This window comes from Aphanomyces astaci (genome assembly GCF_000520075.1).
Source record: "Aphanomyces astaci strain APO3 unplaced genomic scaffold supercont1.67, whole genome shotgun sequence".
NCBI classification, from domain to species: Eukaryota; Oomycota; class Saprolegniomycetes; order Saprolegniales; family Verrucalvaceae; genus Aphanomyces; species Aphanomyces astaci.
Window position 1 is genome coordinate 102,900 of NW_009798330.1, and position 21,182 is coordinate 124,081.

General features: G+C 45.9%; 8 protein-coding genes across 8 annotated transcripts; 2 read left to right on the forward strand and 6 right to left on the reverse strand.

Moving 5' to 3' along the window:
- Positions 1-119: 119 nt before the first annotated feature.
- Positions 120-1,565, reverse strand: H257_15157 (hypothetical protein). Its single transcript, XM_009843163.1, has 7 exons — positions 1,352-1,565; positions 1,161-1,271; positions 1,067-1,117; positions 873-1,017; positions 726-775; positions 430-666; positions 120-369 (listed from the first exon to the last, which is right to left on the reverse strand). Exons 1-7 carry the CDS (start codon positions 1,499-1,501, stop codon positions 145-147), a joined length of 969 nt encoding a protein of 322 aa, XP_009841465.1. The 5' UTR covers positions 1,502-1,565; the 3' UTR covers positions 120-144.
- Positions 1,566-2,074: 509 nt separating this feature from the next.
- Positions 2,075-2,742, forward strand: H257_15158 (hypothetical protein). Its single transcript, XM_009843164.1, has one exon. It carries the CDS (start codon positions 2,115-2,117, stop codon positions 2,724-2,726), a length of 612 nt encoding a protein of 203 aa, XP_009841466.1. The 5' UTR covers positions 2,075-2,114; the 3' UTR covers positions 2,727-2,742.
- A 1,639-nt stretch (positions 2,743-4,381) lies between these two features.
- Positions 4,382-6,145, reverse strand: H257_15159 (hypothetical protein). The gene is made up of 3 exons (XM_009843165.1): positions 5,520-6,145; positions 5,242-5,472; positions 4,382-4,725 (listed from the first exon to the last, which is right to left on the reverse strand). The coding sequence occupies exons 1-3, from the start codon at positions 5,862-5,864 to the stop codon at positions 4,435-4,437; spliced, it is 867 nt and encodes a 288-aa protein (XP_009841467.1). The 5' UTR covers positions 5,865-6,145; the 3' UTR covers positions 4,382-4,434.
- Positions 6,146-7,116: 971 nt separating this feature from the next.
- On the reverse strand, positions 7,117-8,424 carry H257_15160 (hypothetical protein). The gene has a single exon (XM_009843166.1). It carries the CDS (start codon positions 8,396-8,398, stop codon positions 7,202-7,204), a length of 1,197 nt encoding a protein of 398 aa, XP_009841468.1. The 5' UTR covers positions 8,399-8,424; the 3' UTR covers positions 7,117-7,201.
- A 1,429-nt stretch (positions 8,425-9,853) lies between these two features.
- H257_15161 (hypothetical protein) lies at positions 9,854-10,613 on the reverse strand. Its single transcript, XM_009843167.1, has one exon. It carries the CDS (start codon positions 10,584-10,586, stop codon positions 9,942-9,944), a length of 645 nt encoding a protein of 214 aa, XP_009841469.1. The 5' UTR covers positions 10,587-10,613; the 3' UTR covers positions 9,854-9,941.
- A 5,384-nt stretch (positions 10,614-15,997) lies between these two features.
- On the forward strand, positions 15,998-16,595 carry H257_15162 (hypothetical protein). The gene has a single exon (XM_009843168.1). It carries the CDS (start codon positions 16,029-16,031, stop codon positions 16,461-16,463), a length of 435 nt encoding a protein of 144 aa, XP_009841470.1. The 5' UTR covers positions 15,998-16,028; the 3' UTR covers positions 16,464-16,595.
- A 1,369-nt stretch (positions 16,596-17,964) lies between these two features.
- On the reverse strand, positions 17,965-18,298 carry H257_15163 (hypothetical protein; the record flags this gene model as incomplete). The annotated part of the gene is made up of 2 exons (XM_009843169.1): positions 17,965-18,015; positions 18,086-18,298. 2 exons carry the CDS (start codon positions 18,296-18,298, stop codon positions 17,965-17,967), a joined length of 264 nt encoding a protein of 87 aa, XP_009841471.1.
- Positions 18,299-20,741: 2,443 nt separating this feature from the next.
- H257_15164 (hypothetical protein) lies at positions 20,742-21,110 on the reverse strand (the record flags this gene model as incomplete). The annotated part of the gene is made up of 1 exon (XM_009843170.1): positions 20,742-21,110. One exon carries the CDS (start codon positions 21,108-21,110, stop codon positions 20,742-20,744), a length of 369 nt encoding a protein of 122 aa, XP_009841472.1.
- Positions 21,111-21,182: the final 72 nt, after the last annotated feature.

The following is a 21,182-nucleotide window of genomic DNA, read 5'->3' on the forward strand; positions in this document are numbered from 1 at the left end:
CTACTTCGAAGTACGTAGTATTTCGACAGCACAATCCTACCAACTTCCTATAAATAGTAGGAGGACTACTTATATTCTCCATACTAGTAGTATTACTAGATATCTATCTTCCAATACTAAGAGGTTTCAAAGCGCTTTATATTATTACAGAGCCCCCATGGCCTTCATTTCTGCCATAAATCGCGCGTAGTCGTCTGCGGACTTAGTTGGTTTGGATGGGTCCAGGGGGGTGGGTTGAAAAAGCAACTGGCTGGGGGGCCCCACCATTTCTCTGTGACGTGGCATCGGCTGGTGGTGGTGGTGGCGCAGGGCTGTAGGCACCATCGCACGCAGTTGCTCTTGTTGGATCTCGTCCATTGTGTCTTCCTTCTACAAATATATATATATATATGATTCAAACGAATATAAGAATATATTGATAGTAAGTACCATTGGAGGAGGCAGGGATTGTGGCGGCGGGGGTCGAGTAGGGGGTGGGTGCAAAACGACGGTCGGGGGAGGGGGTGGGGGTAAAACGACGGTCGGGGGTGGGGGTAAAACGGCACGGGGCGGCTTTTTGTCTTGGGTGGGGGGTGGGGGGGGTGGTCGAAATGGACGGGGCCCCCCTGGTAACGGCGGCCGATTCTTGTTGCGTTGGCGGGGTCGGGGACCTTTGGGCAACGGGGGCTAAGTAGTTAACAACACTCGTTAAAGTACCTCTTGGTGAGAATTAACAGAAATATTACCTGGCCAGGGATGCTGTTGTGGAGATCTAAGTTGGCGACCGCGGCGGACGCTAAGGATTTTTTTTAAAAATCACGTTTTTAGTGAAAAATTCGATAAAATGCGTGAAAAATCGATGAAAAAACTCAAAATATTGATATTTGACCTACCAGGAACGACTTTGGGGGCGTTGGGGAGGTACGCGTGCCCCGGGGGCGGCGCAACTCCAAACGGATTGAAAACAGGGTCGTAATGCACGGAAAGTTGGGGATTTTTGTACGTTTTTGCGTTCAAATTGGCCAAATCTTTGACAGACTGGCCAAAATAATTGGTCAAAAACGTGAAAAAAACCATCAAGACTGACCTTGATCTCAGGAGGGGCTGCTGCCTTGGTTGCCTTGGCTTCTGCTTCGGTCTACACATCTACCTCAGATGGAACACGCGTTTCGATAGCTTACATCGGCGCGATGACGGAGCACTTGGCGCAGCGTATCTTCGAGCTCCTGCTTGCGCTGGCGCCCTGCTCCGTCCAACGCGCTGTTGCGTTCGTCAGTCTCCAGCTTCTTGATCTACACCACGGACGTCCATCGGCAAAGTGGTTCACAGGAGTTAGATTGCATCGATCGATCGATCGATCGCCGTATGGTACCTTGTCGCGGAGATCGGTGGGGTCCATGTCTGCCAGTTTGGACGTCTTGCCCTTGACGCGGTCAACCTTTAGCTTCTTCTTCTCCTTCGTCTTCTGCTGCTTGCGGAACAGCGTCATCGCATCCGCGCTGATCTTGTCCTTCTTGCCCATCCCTTCCACAGCGCTCACTGCACGTCCGCACTTGCCGTCGCTGGTTGGGATGAGGAAAAATCCGGATAATTCTCATATGCGGAATCCATCACGTTTTAGGAATGTAGCCAACTATCATTCACGTAATGTTAATGTTGTACTGGAAATAATAGAGTGATTAACAGTATTATAATAAAGTGATTGTATTTTAATACGAACTATATTAATAGTATTAAAATACTACTAATACTACAGTAGTACTGTACTATTAATATTAATAGTAATTCAGTAACTAATTCATAATAATTACTAAAATCTTTTAATAAATCTATATTTAATTATCTTTTTTTTAATATAATAAAAACAATTCTAAATTTAGTATTAAAAGCAATTTTTGGTAAGGTACTATTAAAAGTGTACGTATCATACAGTAACCGTATTCCAAAACTAGTAGTACTAACATACGTAGTACTCGAGTACTAGTACTACTAGTCTGGACATGCTAACGTTTCATGACGCTGATCAGTCCTCGACAATCAATCGATAATCGACAGCTACGGTTATAATCGTTTTATTTGGAAATGTCACTATAAGTGGACTGTCATTGGTATTCCATTGACAGGGCGTCTAGGGAATGGCATTGTCTGGGTGGATTCAACCTTTTTTGCATTGCTCCATTTTCTCACTCGACATCACATTCCCAAACCCGATGCATCGTTCGATCGCTTTGTTTGCTCTCTTTACCATGCCTCTGGTGTCTGCTGTGGGGTGCGCCCAAGACCAAAAACAGCAAATGCTCGATGCCATCACCAAGAGCCCGCAATGGCCAGCGTGTCAGCAGGCCACGACACCGTTCGACTTCTTCCTGGCGCTGACACAGGAAGGCCCAACCCCCACGCCAAACGACTTGGCGAAATTCAAGGCGGCCGCAGCCTGCACTACCGTGTACACTTCATTCCAAGATGCCATCAAGCAAGCCAACTGCGACGAAGTGGCCGACCTCGTCGGCATGTCTGTCGACCAGCTGGTGCCTCCCAACACCACGCAACCGAAGGCGACGCTGGCTCCAGTGGCTAGTGTGCCAGTGGCTATGGCTGCAGCGACGCCAAAACCAACTACCAAGCCATCTGTTCCAGGGACGACGGTGAAAGCCTCGGTGGATACTGCCGAGACGTCGACGGCTGCCGCGTCAGCTTCGATGGCCGTGGCTGCAATGGTGGTGGCGGTGGTTGCGGCGATGGTTTAATATCGGTCGAGACGTGTCCAATCCACTGCGGGTGGTATTCATGCTGCAGTACTAGTAGTCTTTCATAGCGACCTTCTTCCAGTTGTAGCGCTACAATAGTGAAGTCTACATAACCCATCCAAGACACTATGAAACTGGTATCTTGCTATTTCCATGTACCCCCCCACCGAAACACGGACAACGACGACACGCAGCTACGATGGCACAGCCGTATCCTCTGGGCGGACCGGTACACTTCCTTTCACCCCAGCCCACAGGACCCCCTTCCGCCCCCCGGCTCATCTACCGTATACAACCGTCATGCCCCACTTTCAAGTCCTACAGCAGCACACCACCAAACGGTGGATATCCCGTTAAGGAATGCCGGATAACCCCATCATCCGTCCACCTATCCCACAAACCATATCTAGCGGCGATTCGGGGGCCTTGGCTACCCTTAGCCAGCGAATCCTTGGTGCACGCTTTCCCCATCGCTACGTACCACCACCGACCAGGTGGAATATACGACGACTTCATCTTGCAACACTGACCTGAGTGTCACCCTTGCTGAAATAGCGACTTCCTTATATACCATATACCGCCCCCCCCGGTCTCCGCAGCTCGTACCTTCAGTCCCACTCCATTTCGGCCCAATACATTGCGCCTTCTCCGAAAAGCCGCCGATTATTCACCCAAACTGGCCCTGGACTTCTGCATGCAGTATGACACCCCTCTCACCCCACGGGATACCGAGATCCATCTTTTATGACTACCTCGATCTCCAAGGATACGACCATCTTTAAAAATAGTTGTGCCTGTCTTAACTGTACTACTACAACAACATCAACTCCCAACAACTATACATATATTGTGCTTTCGAGTGAAATTTCGTGTTGTGGCGTGGTTTCTCGTTGGAATTTAAATCGATTTGATTGGCTACCTCAGATGAGCTCAACATTATTAGCCAATCAAAACCTTTTCATGAAATTCAACCAATCAGATCGATTGTGGAGCGGTTTGGTCGGCGCGATTCGATTGCACCCCCTCCCCAAATTTGTATCAAATCGACAATATTTACCAGAATTTTTTTTACACGCAGTTGCTAAGCCGCCAGCGTAGTACATATACGTATAGTATTCTTGTGTTTATTCTAACGTAGTTGGCCAATTTATGGTGCACTTGAAAGAGACCTCTTAGTGGATGGAATGCAGCTTACTCGTACGGGGATTCCAATTCTGAAAAGTGCTGTATGCAGCCGAAAGGTTGGGCATTCTTCGTTATTATTTGATCGGCTTGAATTGACTTTATCTTACTGTTAACGTTAGCGTTTGTTTACTGTACTTCGATTTCCACTCAAACCAAGCAAATTAGGAGGGACGGTTTATATGGTCCACGGTTTCACAACTTAATATATGTATAATGTTAACTTATGCTATTTTTGTTTAATCTTTTTGATGATTTCACTTTTCTACTTGGTGATTTCATTATTGCCGAATCTCGTGCACCATAAATTGGCTATCATCTACCTTAACAGTAAACTGGATTGTGACATGGAGAACACAATAAATCGACACCACCACTAATGAGCCAATCAGATTGTGTAGTTAGTGTGCGAATTGAATTAGTGTGGGATCTCACGAACGGCACCTTATAGTCCCCACCACTCTGGAAATCTATAACCCCTCCAACTTGATGTATATATTTTTATTCTTATAAAACGCGATGTTTTTTATTGCACCAACAGGTCAAACTCGGCCGCGTTGAGCGACTGCATCGTGCGTTCATACACTAAAAACGTGACTGCGCTCACTGGAAAAGCGCGGAGGATGGTGGCGCCGAAGCCCTTGAGGAGGAACTTGGGTCCTTCCAGCGCATGCTGCCGCCGGACGACGTCCCACATGGACACCCGATCCGTCCCCTGGCTCTGCACCAGGGTCTTGACCATGTCAATCGGATGAGTTAACATCCACGAAATCGACCCAGCTAGCCCCCCCGCTAGCAGCAAGTTCATTGTTGTTTCCTATTGGTTGAGTTAATAAAAAAATAATAAAATAAAAAAATAAAAACGAAATAAGTCGACCGCCCAAATACAAAGTGGACAAACAAAATTCGTGGTTGATTTTTAAAAAAAGTGAAAAAAGTGGGGAAAAAAACAGTCGACAGCCCCAATGTACTGTACACGGAAACAAAAAGCGAAAAAATATTTGGCGCACTGACAGTGGTCGAGAGCATCCACGACCCTTTTTGTATTTGAGATTCTAAGAAAAAATATATGAAATTCAGTAGGCATACGTAGTTTTCCTCAGTGAATTCGATTCTGGCATTAAAATACCTTGATTCCCCTTGACTTTTTGAGTAAAGGCATAACATTATATATTGTAACCTTGAGTTCTAACGGTGACAAAATGATTTAAAATGGTCAAATCAGATACATAACTTAAGTGTAAAAGACATTAAAATGAAAACTGTAAGAACAAATTAATATTCTTAATAAAATAGAAAGGGTCTCGACCACTGTGAACAAATATACACGTACGTTGTCTGGCTGGCCGCCCGTGAGCGCATCCTTGAGCACTTCGTAGCTGTAAAAGTACGAGCCAAATGCCGGCACATCGCGCATGATTTGAAGGCCAGTGCCGCGGTAGATGCCGCGAAGTCCTTCGGCCTTGAATACGTCGCGCAGACAGGTCAAGGACGAGTAGTTGGACGGGTAGTTGTGTACTTGCATCGTGATCTTGATCAGTTCCGCCGGCGCGGCAAAGGTCACCTATACGAGTGTGATGAGACACAATCGTGTGTGAGGTAGTTGCTTACCTGACACAGCCCCGCGGCGGCGCCGGCGAGAAATTGCTGTCCCGGGGTCAACTTGGCGTCGGAGTTCCCGTCTTGCCACAAGCGAGACGTTTGGCCGTACACGGCAAACACCACGGCGTTGATCGGGGCGTTGCTAAGAATAGGACTCAGCATGCCTTTGTAGAACCCGCGGAAACCTTCGGACGCCGCCAAGTTGCGGCACGTGCCGACGATCCCGAGGTGACTCGTGGACTTCTCTGTCTGCAGCATGACCTTGATCGTGTCCAGAGGGTGACCCGCGACGATGCCCGCGACACCCCCGATCGTTCCGGCGTGCAAATCCTTGACCACTTCAATCCACTCCATGACGATGTCCTGTTGATGTGTGTGTGCGTGGTGGTGGTATCTATCCGTAGTCGTAGACACAATAGCAATCACCGTCCGAGTTCGCTCCGCTTCGGAACCCAGGCATACAAGATCAGCGACGATGAGGACAGGAGCAGCAGTAGCGGCGGCGGCGGCGAGAGGCGACGGCGAGCTAGCGGCAGGAAGGCAGGCGCAGGTGGGCAGGACACCAGCGATTGAGAAATGGGATTTGTCATCAGGAGTAAGAGTAAAAACCACGTGGTGGTAATTCGGTTTTAATCGGTTTGAGTATCGTAGAAAATGCGTTTTATTCCACCACCAATGAAAGTCAAAATCCTGACACAATTGGCTCATGGTCACAGTGAGGAAGACAATATTCATCGTACAGACTGCGCAACCAGCAAACGACGCATATCTAAGCAGGATCACTGGTATATCATCTACTTGGACGTTATCCCTCACTTCCTTTTGTCTTATAATTAGCACAGCAATACATCATGCATGGAAACTGACGTGGCATCGAAATCCTAAGGTTGAAGTTTTGACGTACACCATTTAACGTGTTTCTCGAACAAGCATACTGTAGGAGTACACCCAATGGATACATGGAGATTCTAATGGCTCCTCATGTGATGTCCTGCATGGGAATGCGACAAGCGTTGTCCAACAAGAACCAAGACGCTTACAATGTGTAGCCCACATACTGTACTTACTAGTGGTTCCAATGCACGTACAGTGTGATCTTTCCATAATACTGTAATATATCATATCTTGTTAGATTCAATATGTCATTTACATTTATGTAATATTGTCCATTATCGGCAAACCTCTCTGTCAACATACCTTTGAACAACGCATATAACGTGTATATCCCACCTTTTGTAGTTTAAACACAACGAGCCAGTTTCAGGATGTCTGTACCCATGGACTGGAGCAACTTCAACCACTTTTGTCGCAAGTTGCTGGCGCTCTGTAGCAACCATACTAACTTACTAGTATTAATAGTACAGTGTAGTACTAGTAGTAAGTATGATATATCCTGCATTTTATCAGCAACTTCTTATACAACTATACTGATTCACTCCACATATATATTCAACAACTATACTACTACTAATTCAATCCAACTATTACTTGGAGTAAGTACATTTCGACCAAACTCATAGGGTATACAACACCGAATTACAGTAATATTGCCTCAAACAGTTGTGTACCGTAGCCACATACAGTACTACTGTAAATCGACACGTAAGGCTTACACAATGTATATTTTCGGTGTTATTGAACTCATACGCAATCCCTGCCTCGTGGGGATAAAACATACACTCGCCTCCTCCTTATGACAAGGCCGGGTAGTCCGTGTACCCCTTGGGTCCGCCAGCGTAAAACGTCGCCGGGTCGGGGGCGTTGAGTTCCGCGCCTTTTTCAAACCGGGCGGGTAAGTCCGGATTGGCCAAAAAGGTCGTTCCGAACGCCACGGCGTCCGCCAGGCCTTTGGCAATCACGTCGTTGCCTTCGTCCTTGGTGTAGCCCATGTTGACAATCAGCACATTCTTGAAATGTTGACGGAAAATCGGTACGATATCTCCCTTTTGAGCTTGAAAAAAGTCGGCGCGCATCACATGCACATACGCGAGGTTGAAGTGCTGGCTAATCTTAGCAAGTTGCTCACTCAAGGCTTCGGGGTTGGAGTCGGCCATCGAGTTGTAACTGTTGAGGGGCGAAAACCGAACGCCGACTTTTTCCGCCCCGACGGCCTTGGTCACCGCTTCCAGCACGTCCGATAGAAACTTGGTCCGGTTCTCCAGCGATCCCCCGTAGCCATCCGTTCGTTTATTCGACCCGTCGCGAAGGAATTGGTCGATCAAGTACCCATTCGCTGCATGTACTTCGACCCCGTCAAAGCCAGCTTTGGCCACTGCCGCCGTGGCCGCCGCCGAGTACAGCGCCACAATATGGGGGATGTCAGCAATGGCAATCTCCTGGGGCACTGCGTGGGGCTGTTTGCCGGTGGCGGTGTGAACTTCGCCGTCGATGGCGTGGGGGGAGGCCCCGATCGTGCCCGCGCCGTCGTTGAAGGCTGGGTGCGCCGCCCGACCTGCGTGCCAGATCTGCATAAAGATCTTGCCGCCCTTCGAGTGCACTGCGTCCGTGATGCGTTTCCAGCTGTCGACTTGGTCAGGGGTGAAGATACCCGGCTCGGTCCCAAAGGCCGACGTCAGCGGCGCGATCAGCGTGCACTCGGTGATGATTAGCCCGGCCGACGCGCGCTGGGTGTAATACTCCGTCATGAGGTCGGTGGGAACGTGGGTAGCTGTTGCGCGGCAGCGAGTGAGCGGCGCGAGAAAGATGCGGTTTGCCAGAGTCAACGATGGGCCAACGGTTAAGGGGGAGTGGAGGTTCAAGACCGATGAAGCAGAAACTGGTGGAGCCGCAGGAATGGACGGACCGGATGACGCGATTGGCACGTCGGCGGGGGTAGGGGTGGCGGCGGCGGCCGCGGTGGTGGCAGCAGGGGTGGACGTATCGGCCATCGTTAACGTTCGGAAATGAACCGTCGGGAAACCAGAACTAAATATAGAGGTCACGACAAGGCGCTGTAACCGAAAGTGAAACAGGTCGAAACTCACGTTCGTCACGAATAAATATGGTTTCATCTATTCGCAGCCATGAATGAATGAATATATGAGTTGGGTTGGTCATTATTGTTTTTTCAACGCAAGAACATAGATCATTCACATTTGCTTGAGGTTGCACCGGTTAACGTTAACGTTACATAGTCCTGTAACCGTTTTTCAGTTACTCCAATCGGAAGGCTCATGATAGCCTCGTGCTAAGCATCTTGGTGAATCCCACGACAGCTCCTAAACGTGTGAGATAGGCTTCTTGAGTCACCACTGTACCAGCGTGGTGGCTCAAGAAGCCTAAGTATCATAGTACATACCGTCATGATATTTTCATATAACGAAGTTATTCGGTAACGTTACTATTAAAATAGTAACGCTACCGAATACACGAAAACCCCATTCTATTTGCCTTGACCAAGCGATTCTTTGGCGAATTGTGTTTGATCGTTCTGCATATTGACGTACAGTATCAAGTGCACAAGTCCCTCGTGCGGGACTCTGCGATGGAGATGCGGTGGGGGCATCTACGGTACCACTTCGACCTGTTAATACCCTAGGATTAATCAAGTTTCAGTGATGGACATGTCGATTGTGATAAATATTGGATGGAATTCCATCGAAAACTCTGCGGACCTACTACCGGTACACCCTGAAGTGATTCATGAAGTAAATTGTAAATTTTCTACTCTGATTGGCCTATATACTTCGAAATTCGATTTTAGTGACAAATCAAACCAACTGGTTTGTAAATAGCCGAATCTGATTGGCCATAATATCACACATTAACTTCAGTGTAGTACTGTAGTATTTCTTTGATGACTCGGCTGCCACTATGAACATGTCGCATTCACGTCCAAAAAGTCGCATACTGTCGTGGGCCACGAAAAAGAAATACTAACGTTAAGCTTAATAGTTAACGTTAGAACGATTTAAAAAACCCACTCGGAGCAATGTTACAGTAGTTCAAAAAGGGGACATTTCGACGTTGTGAACTTATTCCGACCAACCAACCACGTCAAACGGGCATCGTATTCGCCTTGAATAATACTAGTAAGCTTACTATACGTATAGTACTACGCAATACTAGTAATTGAAAGCTACTACAGTACGTAGTAGGATATGGATGGTGGAGTATATCTTGGTCACATGGTATCAAAACAATTTATCACGCACGGCCTATGCACTGGATTAGGCCGCCACCGCAACCGCCATCTGGAGGTTGTAAGATCAGAAGCTAGGAAATAAAATGAACCCGCCCTCGCTGGACATACGTTCAGTGGTCCAGAACACGCGAATTAATGCAAATACTACCGGTAAATTTATGCCTTGGCCACCACACATACTAAAGTTACATGCAACGCCTTCACAACCAAACAGTCAAGTATTTTACTCCACTTCAAACTGACAACACGACTACTACGTACTACTAGTAATACCTAACGTCTCTGTATTACGCGTTGAGTAAAAACGACAAACTCGTTTTGGGGGGAGGAGGGGGGGTAGAAAAGTACTCTGCCGGTGGGGGGGGTAGCCACGACTGATGATGGCCATTGAGTACAAACTCAAGGGCCATGGGCTGACGTGGCACTTCGTCCGACGGTGGTGTTGGCGTTGTTGTTTGCTTTTGCTTGGAGTACCGGTCCCGCTTTCGCTGGTTGATCTTGTCCTTGTTGCGCTGTCGGTACTCTTTGACCCACTTGGCCTCCTTTTCCGGGTTCTGCTTGCGGTATTCCTTGAGCCGGGCAAGGACTTTATCACGGTTCTGCTTGTACCAGACCTTGTTGTACTCTTTCATACGCGCCAGCTCCTTATCTCTGTTTTGCTCGCGATACGCTTGAACTTTGTCGCGATTACGCCGCTGGTACTCTTTGCTTTGCTGGATGCGTTTGGCACGATTCCGCTCGTAGTATTGCTTGCAGTACGTCGACTTTTTCTTCTTCGTGGTCAGACTGGTGCTACTGTTGTCGTCATGGTCGTTATCCGAGTGGAAATTGGGGGATTCAGGACTGGTCGCGCTGCCCCAATCATGTGGGCTTTGAGCAGTGTCCATGGGGTCGTCGGAGTAGGGGAGTAGTTGGGTGGTGTTCGGCGTCATAACGTGATGTCTTGCTTTGCGGCGAAGTGGCGAAATGAAAAGTTCAAGCATTTGCTGCAAACGGCTACAATCTGGTATCACAACGAGCTGGTCTGAACGAAGCACCAATCGAAGTTTGGACCTCGTTGTGCTATGAATTGATACTGGCAAGCCAACACCACACCATCTGGTCAACACTGTTGTTTCAGATACCTACAGTACTTACTTTCGAGGCCTTCAATGACTTGGATTATTCAAAATACTGGCACAATTCAAAGGTATACCGTTAAGAGTTGGGCTAAATACGTATATGAGGCGCATGTATACAATATAAGTAGAGCTCCTGAGGGCACTCTACAGACTCACTGTATACATGGCTGGCCTGTACCTCTTTTTTCCCCTTCAGAAACACAGGCCAGCCATGTATACATACAGTCTGTCTGTACTGTACCGATCGTCAAAGGGATTGGCCTCGATCTCAGTATCAGCAGCTTGATGCATAACTACTTATATAGCATAAATGCGCCTCAAATATGTAGCCCAACTCTTAACGGTATACCTTTGAGTATTTTGAATAATCCAAGTCATTGAAGGCCTCGACAGTACAGTACTGTACAGTCGGTTATCATACTGGTACAGTATGGCTTACGTTTTTCGTGTACTGTTAGTGTCAGTGGGACTCCAGACAAAAGAAGTAGAATCCGATTAAAACTGTTGTACTACTGTATTGAGGAATGACATCCGACTACTACGAGTAACTATTAATAAAATCACAGTGGATAGAGGTGAGGTGAATCAGAATTTACAAACTTCCATATAAACTGGCAAATGAAACACAATTTGCAGTGTTTTATGAGAAATGAAACAGTAGTATCACTACATTAATTGGAGAATTGCTCGAAAATGACACAAGTCGCACTAACCTACCAGAACTAACGATAGGTATGTCCGTTATGTTCGCCTTTCATTCGATGTATTTCGTCCTGGCCCTAATCGTTCTGTTATTCAGTCACCCCACAGCCGATATATTTCACAAGTTCTTCAATATATTTCAAATGATGTTCCATCTATTTCGTTTTTACTGTTAATTGCAAATCAAGTAAATCTATGCACTGCTTCTTCAGGCGCTGACTTCCATGTCATCTAAGTTTTCGGCAAGACCAATGAAGAACTCGAGCTTCAATGTGCATGGTTGAAGATGATTCGGGTCTACTCATATCTATAATTCATACAAGGCCAAAACGCTATGCACTACCTGCGATTTACTAGATTTGCATTTATTAATTACTTCAGTAAAACGAAATAGATATCACTCGATAGTATTCCACATAACGTCTCACTGTCAGGAGTACTATAGAGTAACGTACTGTATTACTGTAGTATACACTCTACTATTAGTACTTAGTTTTAAAGTAAGCTTATTACGAACATCGAAGTATTAATAGTACTGCGACATTGCGTAAGCGACCTGCACATCCGCGCGTGATTTACATACAGCGCTCGTGATTTATATACAGCGCTCGTGATTTATATACAGCGCGCGTGATTTTAGTCTAGAGTACTCATTCTCGTAGTGCAATCTCATGCCAGTTTGACCAGTTCTTTTCGCTCAGTTGGGAGCGCGTCTACTTAGAACATCTCAAACGGTGTTTATATTTCTTTTTCAATTCGACGTTGCGGATACTCTAGTATAGATTGGAACCTCTTGCACTATCCGGAGGGTTTGTGCTATTTCACGCGAAAATAGAAATTCTGCGGGACATACTTCGAAGTAATTTCTCAAAAGTCGGGATAGAGCCAAAATAGCACCCGAGTTTGAGTGGGGGAACATGACTGGTCATTATATTGTCAAAACTGAAGAATCAAATGTGTAAACCGGTTAATACTCCGGAGTACAGTACTACTGTACTACGTACACGCGAGTGCAAGAATGCGCCAGCAATTATACCCAGTATTCTGTGCTAATTCTACAGTTTTATATGTTGACTGAGAGTTCGTTGGTCGTGAAGTCACACTGTATCGCCCTTCCAAGTGCGCGGAGCAGCTTATCATCATGATTAATATGAGGCCTGGCCTAAACGAGAAATACTGCAAAAAGGGTGATTGAGAAGTTCCCCACTGGTATTTGAACGAGAACAATGGCGGCCCCACCACAACTTCGAAACGAGTTTCGAAGTTGAAGCAGTTGAATGCATGGCAGCTGTCGTTCGTAAGAATATAGTGGAAAGGGAGAGTTCAGACTCGACCATAACTGGGCGTTCTGATGTCGACCATGGGTGAACTTCTTGTCCTGGGCTATACTTACTGTTAGATCAAGAGTAAAGTGATCTACAAGTATAAGAGCGTCTCCAACGGTAAATTTTACCTATTCCTAAAGCATACCACATGGTACTATTGTAGCTTAAAGTCAAACTTCGTTTTTACGGTCCTGTAAGAGAATTAATATTTGAACCGCCTAAGCCAGTCGAATCCCGTTCTGGAGAATTTCTGCTAATCCAAAGTACTGATTTACTGTCAGTTAGTTAAGTTCCTCCGCATTGGGCAATACCTGACACTATTAATAGTATATATTGATATTGTATACTACACCATTTTGCGTTTAATTTCAGCTTTTTTTCAAAATATTTCCACCAACAACTGATATATTTCACCTAACCTCCATTTTAATTCACCCAACCTCCATTATATTTCACCCTGAATTGAAATTTGGGCATTATATTTCACCCAACCCCCGATATAATTCACCCAACCAACGGTTAATTTCACCTTTCGAAAATATATTTCGCCTGCCACCTATATATTTCATAGAAAGTAAATCCTTTACGTCCAAGAGGGTTAGACCAACGTTCATCCCTGCCATGTTCTCAGCACGGACATAAAACGGCTCAAGGCGAGCCGTGTACACACGCAAAACGATTCGGCTCAATTCCTATTTCATTGTTAGTTAAATACGATACACATGGACTGAATGCCTCGTCCGCTGTGTAACGACTCTAACATGAGCCATCCTTTTGCAGTGGACTCGGGGATTCCATTTGCACGAGCAAAGGACTTCCAGGCTTGTCCGGCGTCATGTTCTGCGACCACACGTCCCTTGGTAGAAAGTTGGAACTCGCTTGAAGGGGTCACGTCGGGGTGCCTATTTGGCATGTTAGCGGTGGATCGTACTATACAGAGAGCTGTACCTGAGTTAGTGGTGCAAGGATGGCCTCTTCCATCGAGCTTAGATTCAAGAATGGTGAAAGCGCGCGAAACTCTTCGCGCTCTTCGATCTTTCTAGATTCGAAGCTCGAATTATAATGATTTTTAGGTGAATTTAATTTTCGAAAGGTGAAATTACCTGTGTTTGGGTGAATTATAACACAAGTTGGGTGAAATATAGCAGCTATATTTTACGTCGGGGTGAATTATAATGGAGGTTGAGTGAACTATATTGTTGACGTATTGTTTTAACCTACGGTGTTGTATGGCTACAGCGGTACTACAGTATTGGGGATATCCTCGTCAACGGCATTGTAGTAATGAACATGAATATCTGGGATGTCGTGCCCAATCAGTGGTTCTACACGGGTGTGGCGCTGGTAGATGACAACCCTGGAATTTCGGCTTCATTGCGTCCACGTATGTACCTGTGGAAATCGCCAACAAGCAAAAAAGGCGCTCCATACAGCCTCGCGTCCACGGGAGGAATGAGCACACATGCATGTACAAGCGCTACATCAAGATCGACCCACTCGACGCCGCCACCAGCTCCCAGACGGGCACGAACGTCATGGTGAACGCGGAGGTTGCAACCTTGCGCCGCTCCTCCGCAGCTTACTTCCATTATATGGAGAGATGAGGATTACGTCTCGACTGGATGCATTATTAGACATGAGCCCTGAAGCGCTATATTATCGAGAGAATATCATCTACAATGAAACCTCTCCAGAGTGAATATTGTCCAATAGCATCGTCAACCTCGGTCAAACAACGCATCATAAAAGCCATTGATGTGTAACTGCATGCCTGCAGAAACCAATAAATTTATAGACACCTACTTCGAAGTATGTTATTTGTTCTTGGTTTTTTATCCACCCAAGCTATCACAGTATCATAATTATTACTTGTGATTATATTTGGCGATAGTATGACCAAAGTAACCCCTACCTAGGTATCCAACCTGCGCAGAAGAGTTTCGTTGGTTTTATATCTCGGCGGAACACAGGAATGAAATCGGGGCGTCGTACCAAGGGTTTAGTAAGAATGCTTCCAATGTGATTGTTAAACGAGGTAAACCCCCTTATCAAGTTGACCTTCAAGACAGCGAAGCGACCCCTGGCAAATTGTGACGCAAGATCTGAACTTGGTGTACGTACCTCCCTCCCCCGTCTTGCTAGTTGGGCCTAAGAGATGATAGCACCGTACCCCCTATAGTCGCCATGTACGAGTACAGTACTGTTTCACGCCAAATCCTCAACCAATTAGAAGAGAATACTTCTCGCGTGTGCATGCGTTAAGAAGTGCCCTTGGGTCGTCGTTACGAGAGCAATCAATTTCTCGATTTGGCTGCGATGACGTGCGACACGTTGTACTCTATGTACAGTACTTTGAGTTCACTGTCAGTTGTTCATGGACAACTCTTATTGCCCTGGCTGGTACCACTGCATCCACTGGACATCAAGATATTATTGATGTGAGTACAGTACAGTCGTGGTTCACACACTTCCCAATCGCACACACAGTTCTATCAATTGATTGGACAAAGGCGAATATGCTTTGCGTTGCGATGATCCACTTTCCTCGGCTTCAAGTACGGCTTGTGCTACCGTACCGTCGTAAATATACTGTATACTACAGGTACATCGTATTTCTAGGTCGAGAGTCAGTGTTCAGTCGACTATCAGCAGTCCTCGGAGTCTGCTGTCCTCACCATTCCTCACCATCCGATACGCAGTACATGTACATGCCCTTGAGTGTTCGTTTCAAACATTTCGTATATTCCCCTCAAAGGCGAAACTGGAAGCTTACACGTAATGTAAGGATATCCCGACAACGGATACTGTAGTTGAGAGCTAACTTACACAAATCATTCGTTTGTCCTAGCCGCGACCAAAGTCAACGCTTCATGTCGCTCGCAATGTATAATTGACACATACATATACAGCATATTTACCCACCCCCTGACTTCCAAAGAGTCTCCCCGAGAGGTTCGACCTGCAATTGTTACTCGCGAGTAGTCAATAAATGACTGGAATGTCAACAATTGCAGCAATTTGCATTTTGGTATTCAACAATTGCATGCGGTGGACTTTTGCATACATTATATCTGATACAAAAAGCAAGTTCTGTCCTCGACTCTACTACTAAGGAGTGTATGTACTACATATGTATATACTAGTAGTACGTATACTGACTGACTACCGTAGTCTTTCACGCCATTCTCAAATCTCCTTGCCACCGCACACAAGTAGTACAATCAACATGCCCCACTCGAACACGTCCACCACCAGTCGCACGGAATACCGCCATGCGTATTACGCCAAGCACAAGGACAGGGCGCTTGCCCAAGTTAAAGCTTACTATGAGACCCATAAAGACCAAATTGCGCGGAAACAGAAGGAATACAACCAGGCGAACCGGGCGAGAAAGGCAGCGACCAACCGTGCGTACAAGGAGCGGAACAAGGAGCGCATTCTGCTGCAGCGGAGAGGGTACTATATCCAGCGTCGGGACATGATCGTCGCCCAGGCAAAGGACTACTATCAACGGAACAAAGGTCGCATTCAGTCGCATTATAAGACAAAGCAACAGCGTCGCATGCCGTCAGCCACGGCCGCCAACTTGGATGATAAACGACCTCTGGCGACCACCAAGATGGATCTGTCGTTTCTACTGAACCCGTCAATCGAGTTTTGATGGAAGCCTAGGGTGTAGTACTATTTAAAAGTGAGTGATGGTTGTTGTGTGTCCACACACATTTTGTCCAACCAGTTAAGAAGAAATACAAGTTCAAGCTGTAGTAAATGTACATGGATTTGTGTGTGGTGATCTGTTGCACCGAATCGACCAATACATGTATAAGTACACGTCTGTCCTGTTCATTGGACCATAGGACATTGTTGCTTAAAGCTACACCGATCAGACAAACCAACGCACAAACTATTAATATAAATGTGATTTGGATAATATTAACATATCGATTCATGTCCGGTGGTGGGTGACTTCTCGTTGGACTTGGTGGTATCATCCGCAAGTTTGCCACATGGGGTAACTTGCCGCCGCAGTAGAAGGCTGGTACTATATTATTAATATCAATTGGCTTGACTGTAGTCCCACATCGTGTCTTCACCCCCTTTCTCGGTAAAGCCAAACATCGGTGGCACCCCCTACGTTGTAATCATGGGACGACTCACTCTTAAACACCCCATCGACTTGCCATTACGAGGTCGAACCGGTCGGCCACCACCTTGCCTCCAGCCGGGCATGAACGGTGTCACCGTTCATGTATTTTAAGAACAGAAAGAAGTCGACCAGTCATCAGCCCTCGGAACTTGAGTGTTAGGGGCGATGACGCCTCAAGTCGGGTTGATTGAGAGGTCGTTATTATGGTGTTGTCATACTAATGTATTGCTGGCAGCGTTTACAAACAAAGCTACACTTAGTGCCTGGACTAAAGGCCAGATTCACGTCTAACGTTAACGTTACCTCCCTTCCTGTGAGGTGTACGTGACGGCGCACAGTCCTCAGGTTCCTCGTTGGAAGTCCGCTGCCAGTAGCACCATACGATACTATAGACCGTGGATAAACTCGATTGTATTTTCCCTGCTCTTTGACTACGGTACTGATTTCCTGGGATATCGTGAACATATCTTGCGACAGTGTACACTAGGTGAAGTAGGATCGCGGTGGCGAGATCCATCCATGGGTGTAAAATGGAGATTGCGGAGAATTGTAATACTAGTATTTGGAAGTGGTTATCTTGCCATGTTCGATAACTGCAAAACGGTTGTAAGTCACGAGCCAATCGCATGTTGTGTTGTGAATTTTTGCATGAATCTATTCCTCATCACGGGTTTGGGGTATGTGTATGGTCGAATTGTGTACTTCTATAAATATTGCATATCTCTACGGTCGGCACCAGTCTACGAAATGAGGCATGTGATGGCCTGAAGTAAGCTCGTTATGCATGAACAGATAACTAACAAGTAAATATACAGCTGAGCAAACAGCAGACAACATGATTTGCCAGTGAATAATCCTTAGTAGTATCGGTCAGTGTGGTCCGACGTTATACAGAACTCTTGCGTCGATGATGGAAGCATACGGTAACGTTAGGCATTCTTATACTCGACATTTCATCACAGTAACCTACATCCAACACACTCACGTGACTATTGGTTCAAGACGAAGTCTACGTTCATCTTGGAAGGCGGTTCATGATGAGAACGTTTGGGGGGTTGCCAGCTTTCTTGGTACGATGTGTTGTTCATTGCTTGGGGGCTTGCGACCTGTGGGTCTTTCTCCATTGGACCCCCTACCTTCTTTTGATGCCATCGTTCGCGTTTGTATGCTGTGATTTTCGCCCGGTTCTTGAGATAGTACGCCTTGTGAATGGCTCGAATTTTTTCGCGGTTGCTTTCTCGGTATTGCCGCTGGTTCTCGCGCACTTGATCGCGGTTGCGGTCGTAGTAGCTGGGGCGGTCGTCCCCTTGTTCGGGGACTTGTGGGTTCAGATGCAGGGCAATGGGCATTGTGTATGTGCTGCTTGGACAATTCGAAAATGAAGTCTACCTTGGTCGGCCAAATGCAGTTACCGGTAACGAACGTTATTGTGAAACTCCTGTCTGTTCACATGACCAATCGGATGGTGCGATGTCGCTGGGTTTCTCATTTGATTGGAGAAACTTGTCGTTTGAGTTCTCCTGTCCTAGTATTACGTTAGGGTTAACAGTCTTGGCCAATCTATTTATGCCGACTACGTAGTATACTAGTATATACTATTGCACGTTTATCACGTCTTACCACTCCAATGCTTCTTGCTTGACAGAAATGCCTCCTTGTAGGCATCGTAGTTTGGGGTAACATTGATACTATTAATAGTATTACCAGTACTACCTAGTACGAATATTCTATGTAGTGACGTACTCTTAATAGTTAATAGTACTAGTAGTATTAATAGTTGTTGAAACAGCTCCCATTGGTCATTCTAATATTTCTTGTCGCGGATTGGCTACATTGATTATTCGTCTTCCAATCACAATGGTGCAAAGGCAATCAAATTTCGTGGCGTCGGTTTAACGAATCGGGATGCCGTACACAATACTGTACTACTATACCTGTGGTCCTAGCAGTCACAATAACTACTCGTGTGGTTGTAATTTATTTAGAAATATTCATTTGACTTGTAGTTTGTATTAGACCTGACCTTTTTTCTCCCCTAAGGTCTACCCTAGACCGAAAAATCGCAGGGTAGTTATTATGTACGGTACGGTAGTACAAGTAGTGGGAGCTTACTAACTTACTAACTAGTTAGTATGGTGCACGTCATCTAAAAACTTCCAACTGGCCAAATTGAAGGGTGAAGGTTTTATTATTTAACGTGCAATTAATGTAGTTAAACCCAAAATCCAGATACGTTAAATACCCATTTCATGCGTTTTATCACTGGAGTGGGAGGTTAAAGGTCCCCCTTGCCTCCGGATATTAAATACGGATAAGAGTCACATACAAAAATCAAGATACATTTGAGCGGCCACCCCTATGGCCAAATATCCAAGCGCCCATGTAAAATACCACTAGGTTAAATATCTATTTCTGGACCAATTCATCACCAAATTTGAATCTGAGACGTAGAATTTCTTCACCACATTGAGATCTGTCGATTATACGTCTCAATTTGCTGCAATTTTGAGTAATGAATATGAAATAGAAGTCAGAAAATTTTGTGAAAAGTTGGTAGTTTATAGATGACGTGCACCATACTGTATACATACATGTACGTTTGCCGAAGGGTGACATGAAAGTTCCTCCTGGTGCTTACACCGGCGCAACCTACAAACTGGAACGCTCCATCTCTCAAGGCTTTACATTCACGGAGCCCATGACATTTGCCAGCCTTTTTAGTTCGCGAAAACGGCCAAGTTCTGACTGACTCTTGCCTCCAGTACAGTATCAGGTAGGGAAAGCAATTGCACAAATTATTGACTGTGAACAAAATTGCGTTGCGGGATTACAGGCCGGTGTCGACAAAATTGAAGGTTCTGAGCATTTCTCAATTAACGACTACTAGTAGTACTAGTACGAAATACTAGTACTATTAATAGTAGGAAGCAAATATCAGCTGTCGATGACAAAAGTGGAAGGCTACACTGTATGTACCTATAGTTGTATGTATATGGGCAACTCGGGGCGAGGCACTGAGGCCCTCCTGTACAAAAACTATGATGCCGAGCCTCAGTACGTCCCGCCTTGTGAGTCTTAGGCAAAATAAGTGTGAAACTATTTAGGAAGGGGGTGGCTGATGTGTGAGGATTCAACCGGTCCATATATTCACTTGTGTTCACTTACTGTATGTACCGTCATATAGTGTCGCGGTATACTAATAATTCGAAGAAATACTACAGTACTACGACCATGTTGATTGCGCCGGCATTACTTACACTGGTGACTGTGCAATCATCGCTACCTACTTCTAGTACCGGTAGTACGTACTAGTACCGGTACACTGTAATTCGTTGGAACCCGATGACAATGGCTGCAAACAAGTTGGAGCATCAAATCTTTACCGTATAGTGTATACTACGTAGTATGTATTGCGACGGATTAATCTATTGCGACTCCTGTAATGACTGATAATTTTCTTGTAATAACTGATATTTACTTGTGAATATGTTGAATATACTTCAAATTTGTATGACGCAATGGACTAACAAAATTTTGAGAACCTGTGTCGGCCGGTTGTGGAATATCACCTGACGCAATACATATACACTATACGGTAGTAACGTTATGAGCAGCATAAACGATCTACTGTAGGCAAAACTGTTGCTGGTGGCACAAAATCGTCTATTACCTGCCGAAATGAAACACAAATAGTATTGAGCCCTCTATCCACAAAAAGGTGCATGTACAAGCATAAATAGTTGATTAACATACAATAATACGTCCTCTACAACTCGTTTGTGTTGAGGACGTCTACGCATTCAAGAGGAAGCCGACATGCATCTTGACTGAAGCGCTGGGTCGGTGGGAGTGCGACAGATTGGGGAGTTGCCAGCTCTCGGGGCACTGGTACGAGGTGGTGTTGGTTGTTTGGGGGCTACCAGTCTTGGATTGTGCCACCTTGGCGTTGCTAGCCTTCTTTTGATGCCATCGTTCGCGTTTGTATGCTGTGATTTTCGCCCGGTTCTTGAGGTAGTACGCCTTGTGAATGGCTCGAATCTTTTCGCGGTTGCTTTCTCGGTATTGCCGCTGGTTCTCGCGCACCTGATCGCGGTTGCGGTCGTAGTAGCTGGGGCGATCGTCCCCAGGGTGTTGCGGGTTCAGATGCAGGGCAAAGGTCATGATATTTGCGTGTGTGTGTTGCTTGTTGCCAATTCGAAAATGAGGACGTGATAGTTAGTTGGGCGTGAGGTT

Excerpts from the sequence above, each read along its gene's own strand:
- H257_15160 (XM_009843166.1), bottom strand. The coding sequence starts at position 8,398 with ATGGCCGATACGTCCACCCCTGCTGCCACCACCGCGGCCGCCGCCGCC.
- H257_15161 (XM_009843167.1), bottom strand. The coding sequence starts at position 10,586 with ATGACGCCGAACACCACCCAACTACTCCCCTACTCCGACGACCCCATG.
- H257_15157 (XM_009843163.1), bottom strand. The coding sequence starts at position 1,501 with ATGGGCAAGAAGGACAAGATCAGCGCGGATGCGATGACGCTGTTCCGC. Across the intron at positions 1,118-1,160 it reads TGCTCCGTCATCGCGCCGAT|ACCGAAGCAGAAGCCAAGGC; the intron begins GTAAGCTATCGA and ends GTAGATGTGTAG. Across the intron at positions 370-429 it reads AATCCCTGCCTCCTCCAATG|AAGGAAGACACAATGGACGA; the intron begins GTACTTACTATC and ends ATATATTTGTAG.
- H257_15159 (XM_009843165.1), bottom strand. The coding sequence starts at position 5,864 with ATGGAGTGGATTGAAGTGGTCAAGGATTTGCACGCCGGAACGATCGGG. Across the intron at positions 5,473-5,519 it reads CCGCCGCGGGGCTGTGTCAG|GTGACCTTTGCCGCGCCGGC; the intron begins GTAAGCAACTAC and ends ACACTCGTATAG. Across the intron at positions 4,726-5,241 it reads CGGGCGGCCAGCCAGACAAC|GAAACAACAATGAACTTGCT; the intron begins GTACGTGTATAT and ends CTCAACCAATAG.
- H257_15162 (XM_009843168.1), top strand. The coding sequence starts at position 16,029 with ATGCCCCACTCGAACACGTCCACCACCAGTCGCACGGAATACCGCCAT.
- H257_15158 (XM_009843164.1), top strand. The coding sequence starts at position 2,115 with ATGGCATTGTCTGGGTGGATTCAACCTTTTTTGCATTGCTCCATTTTC.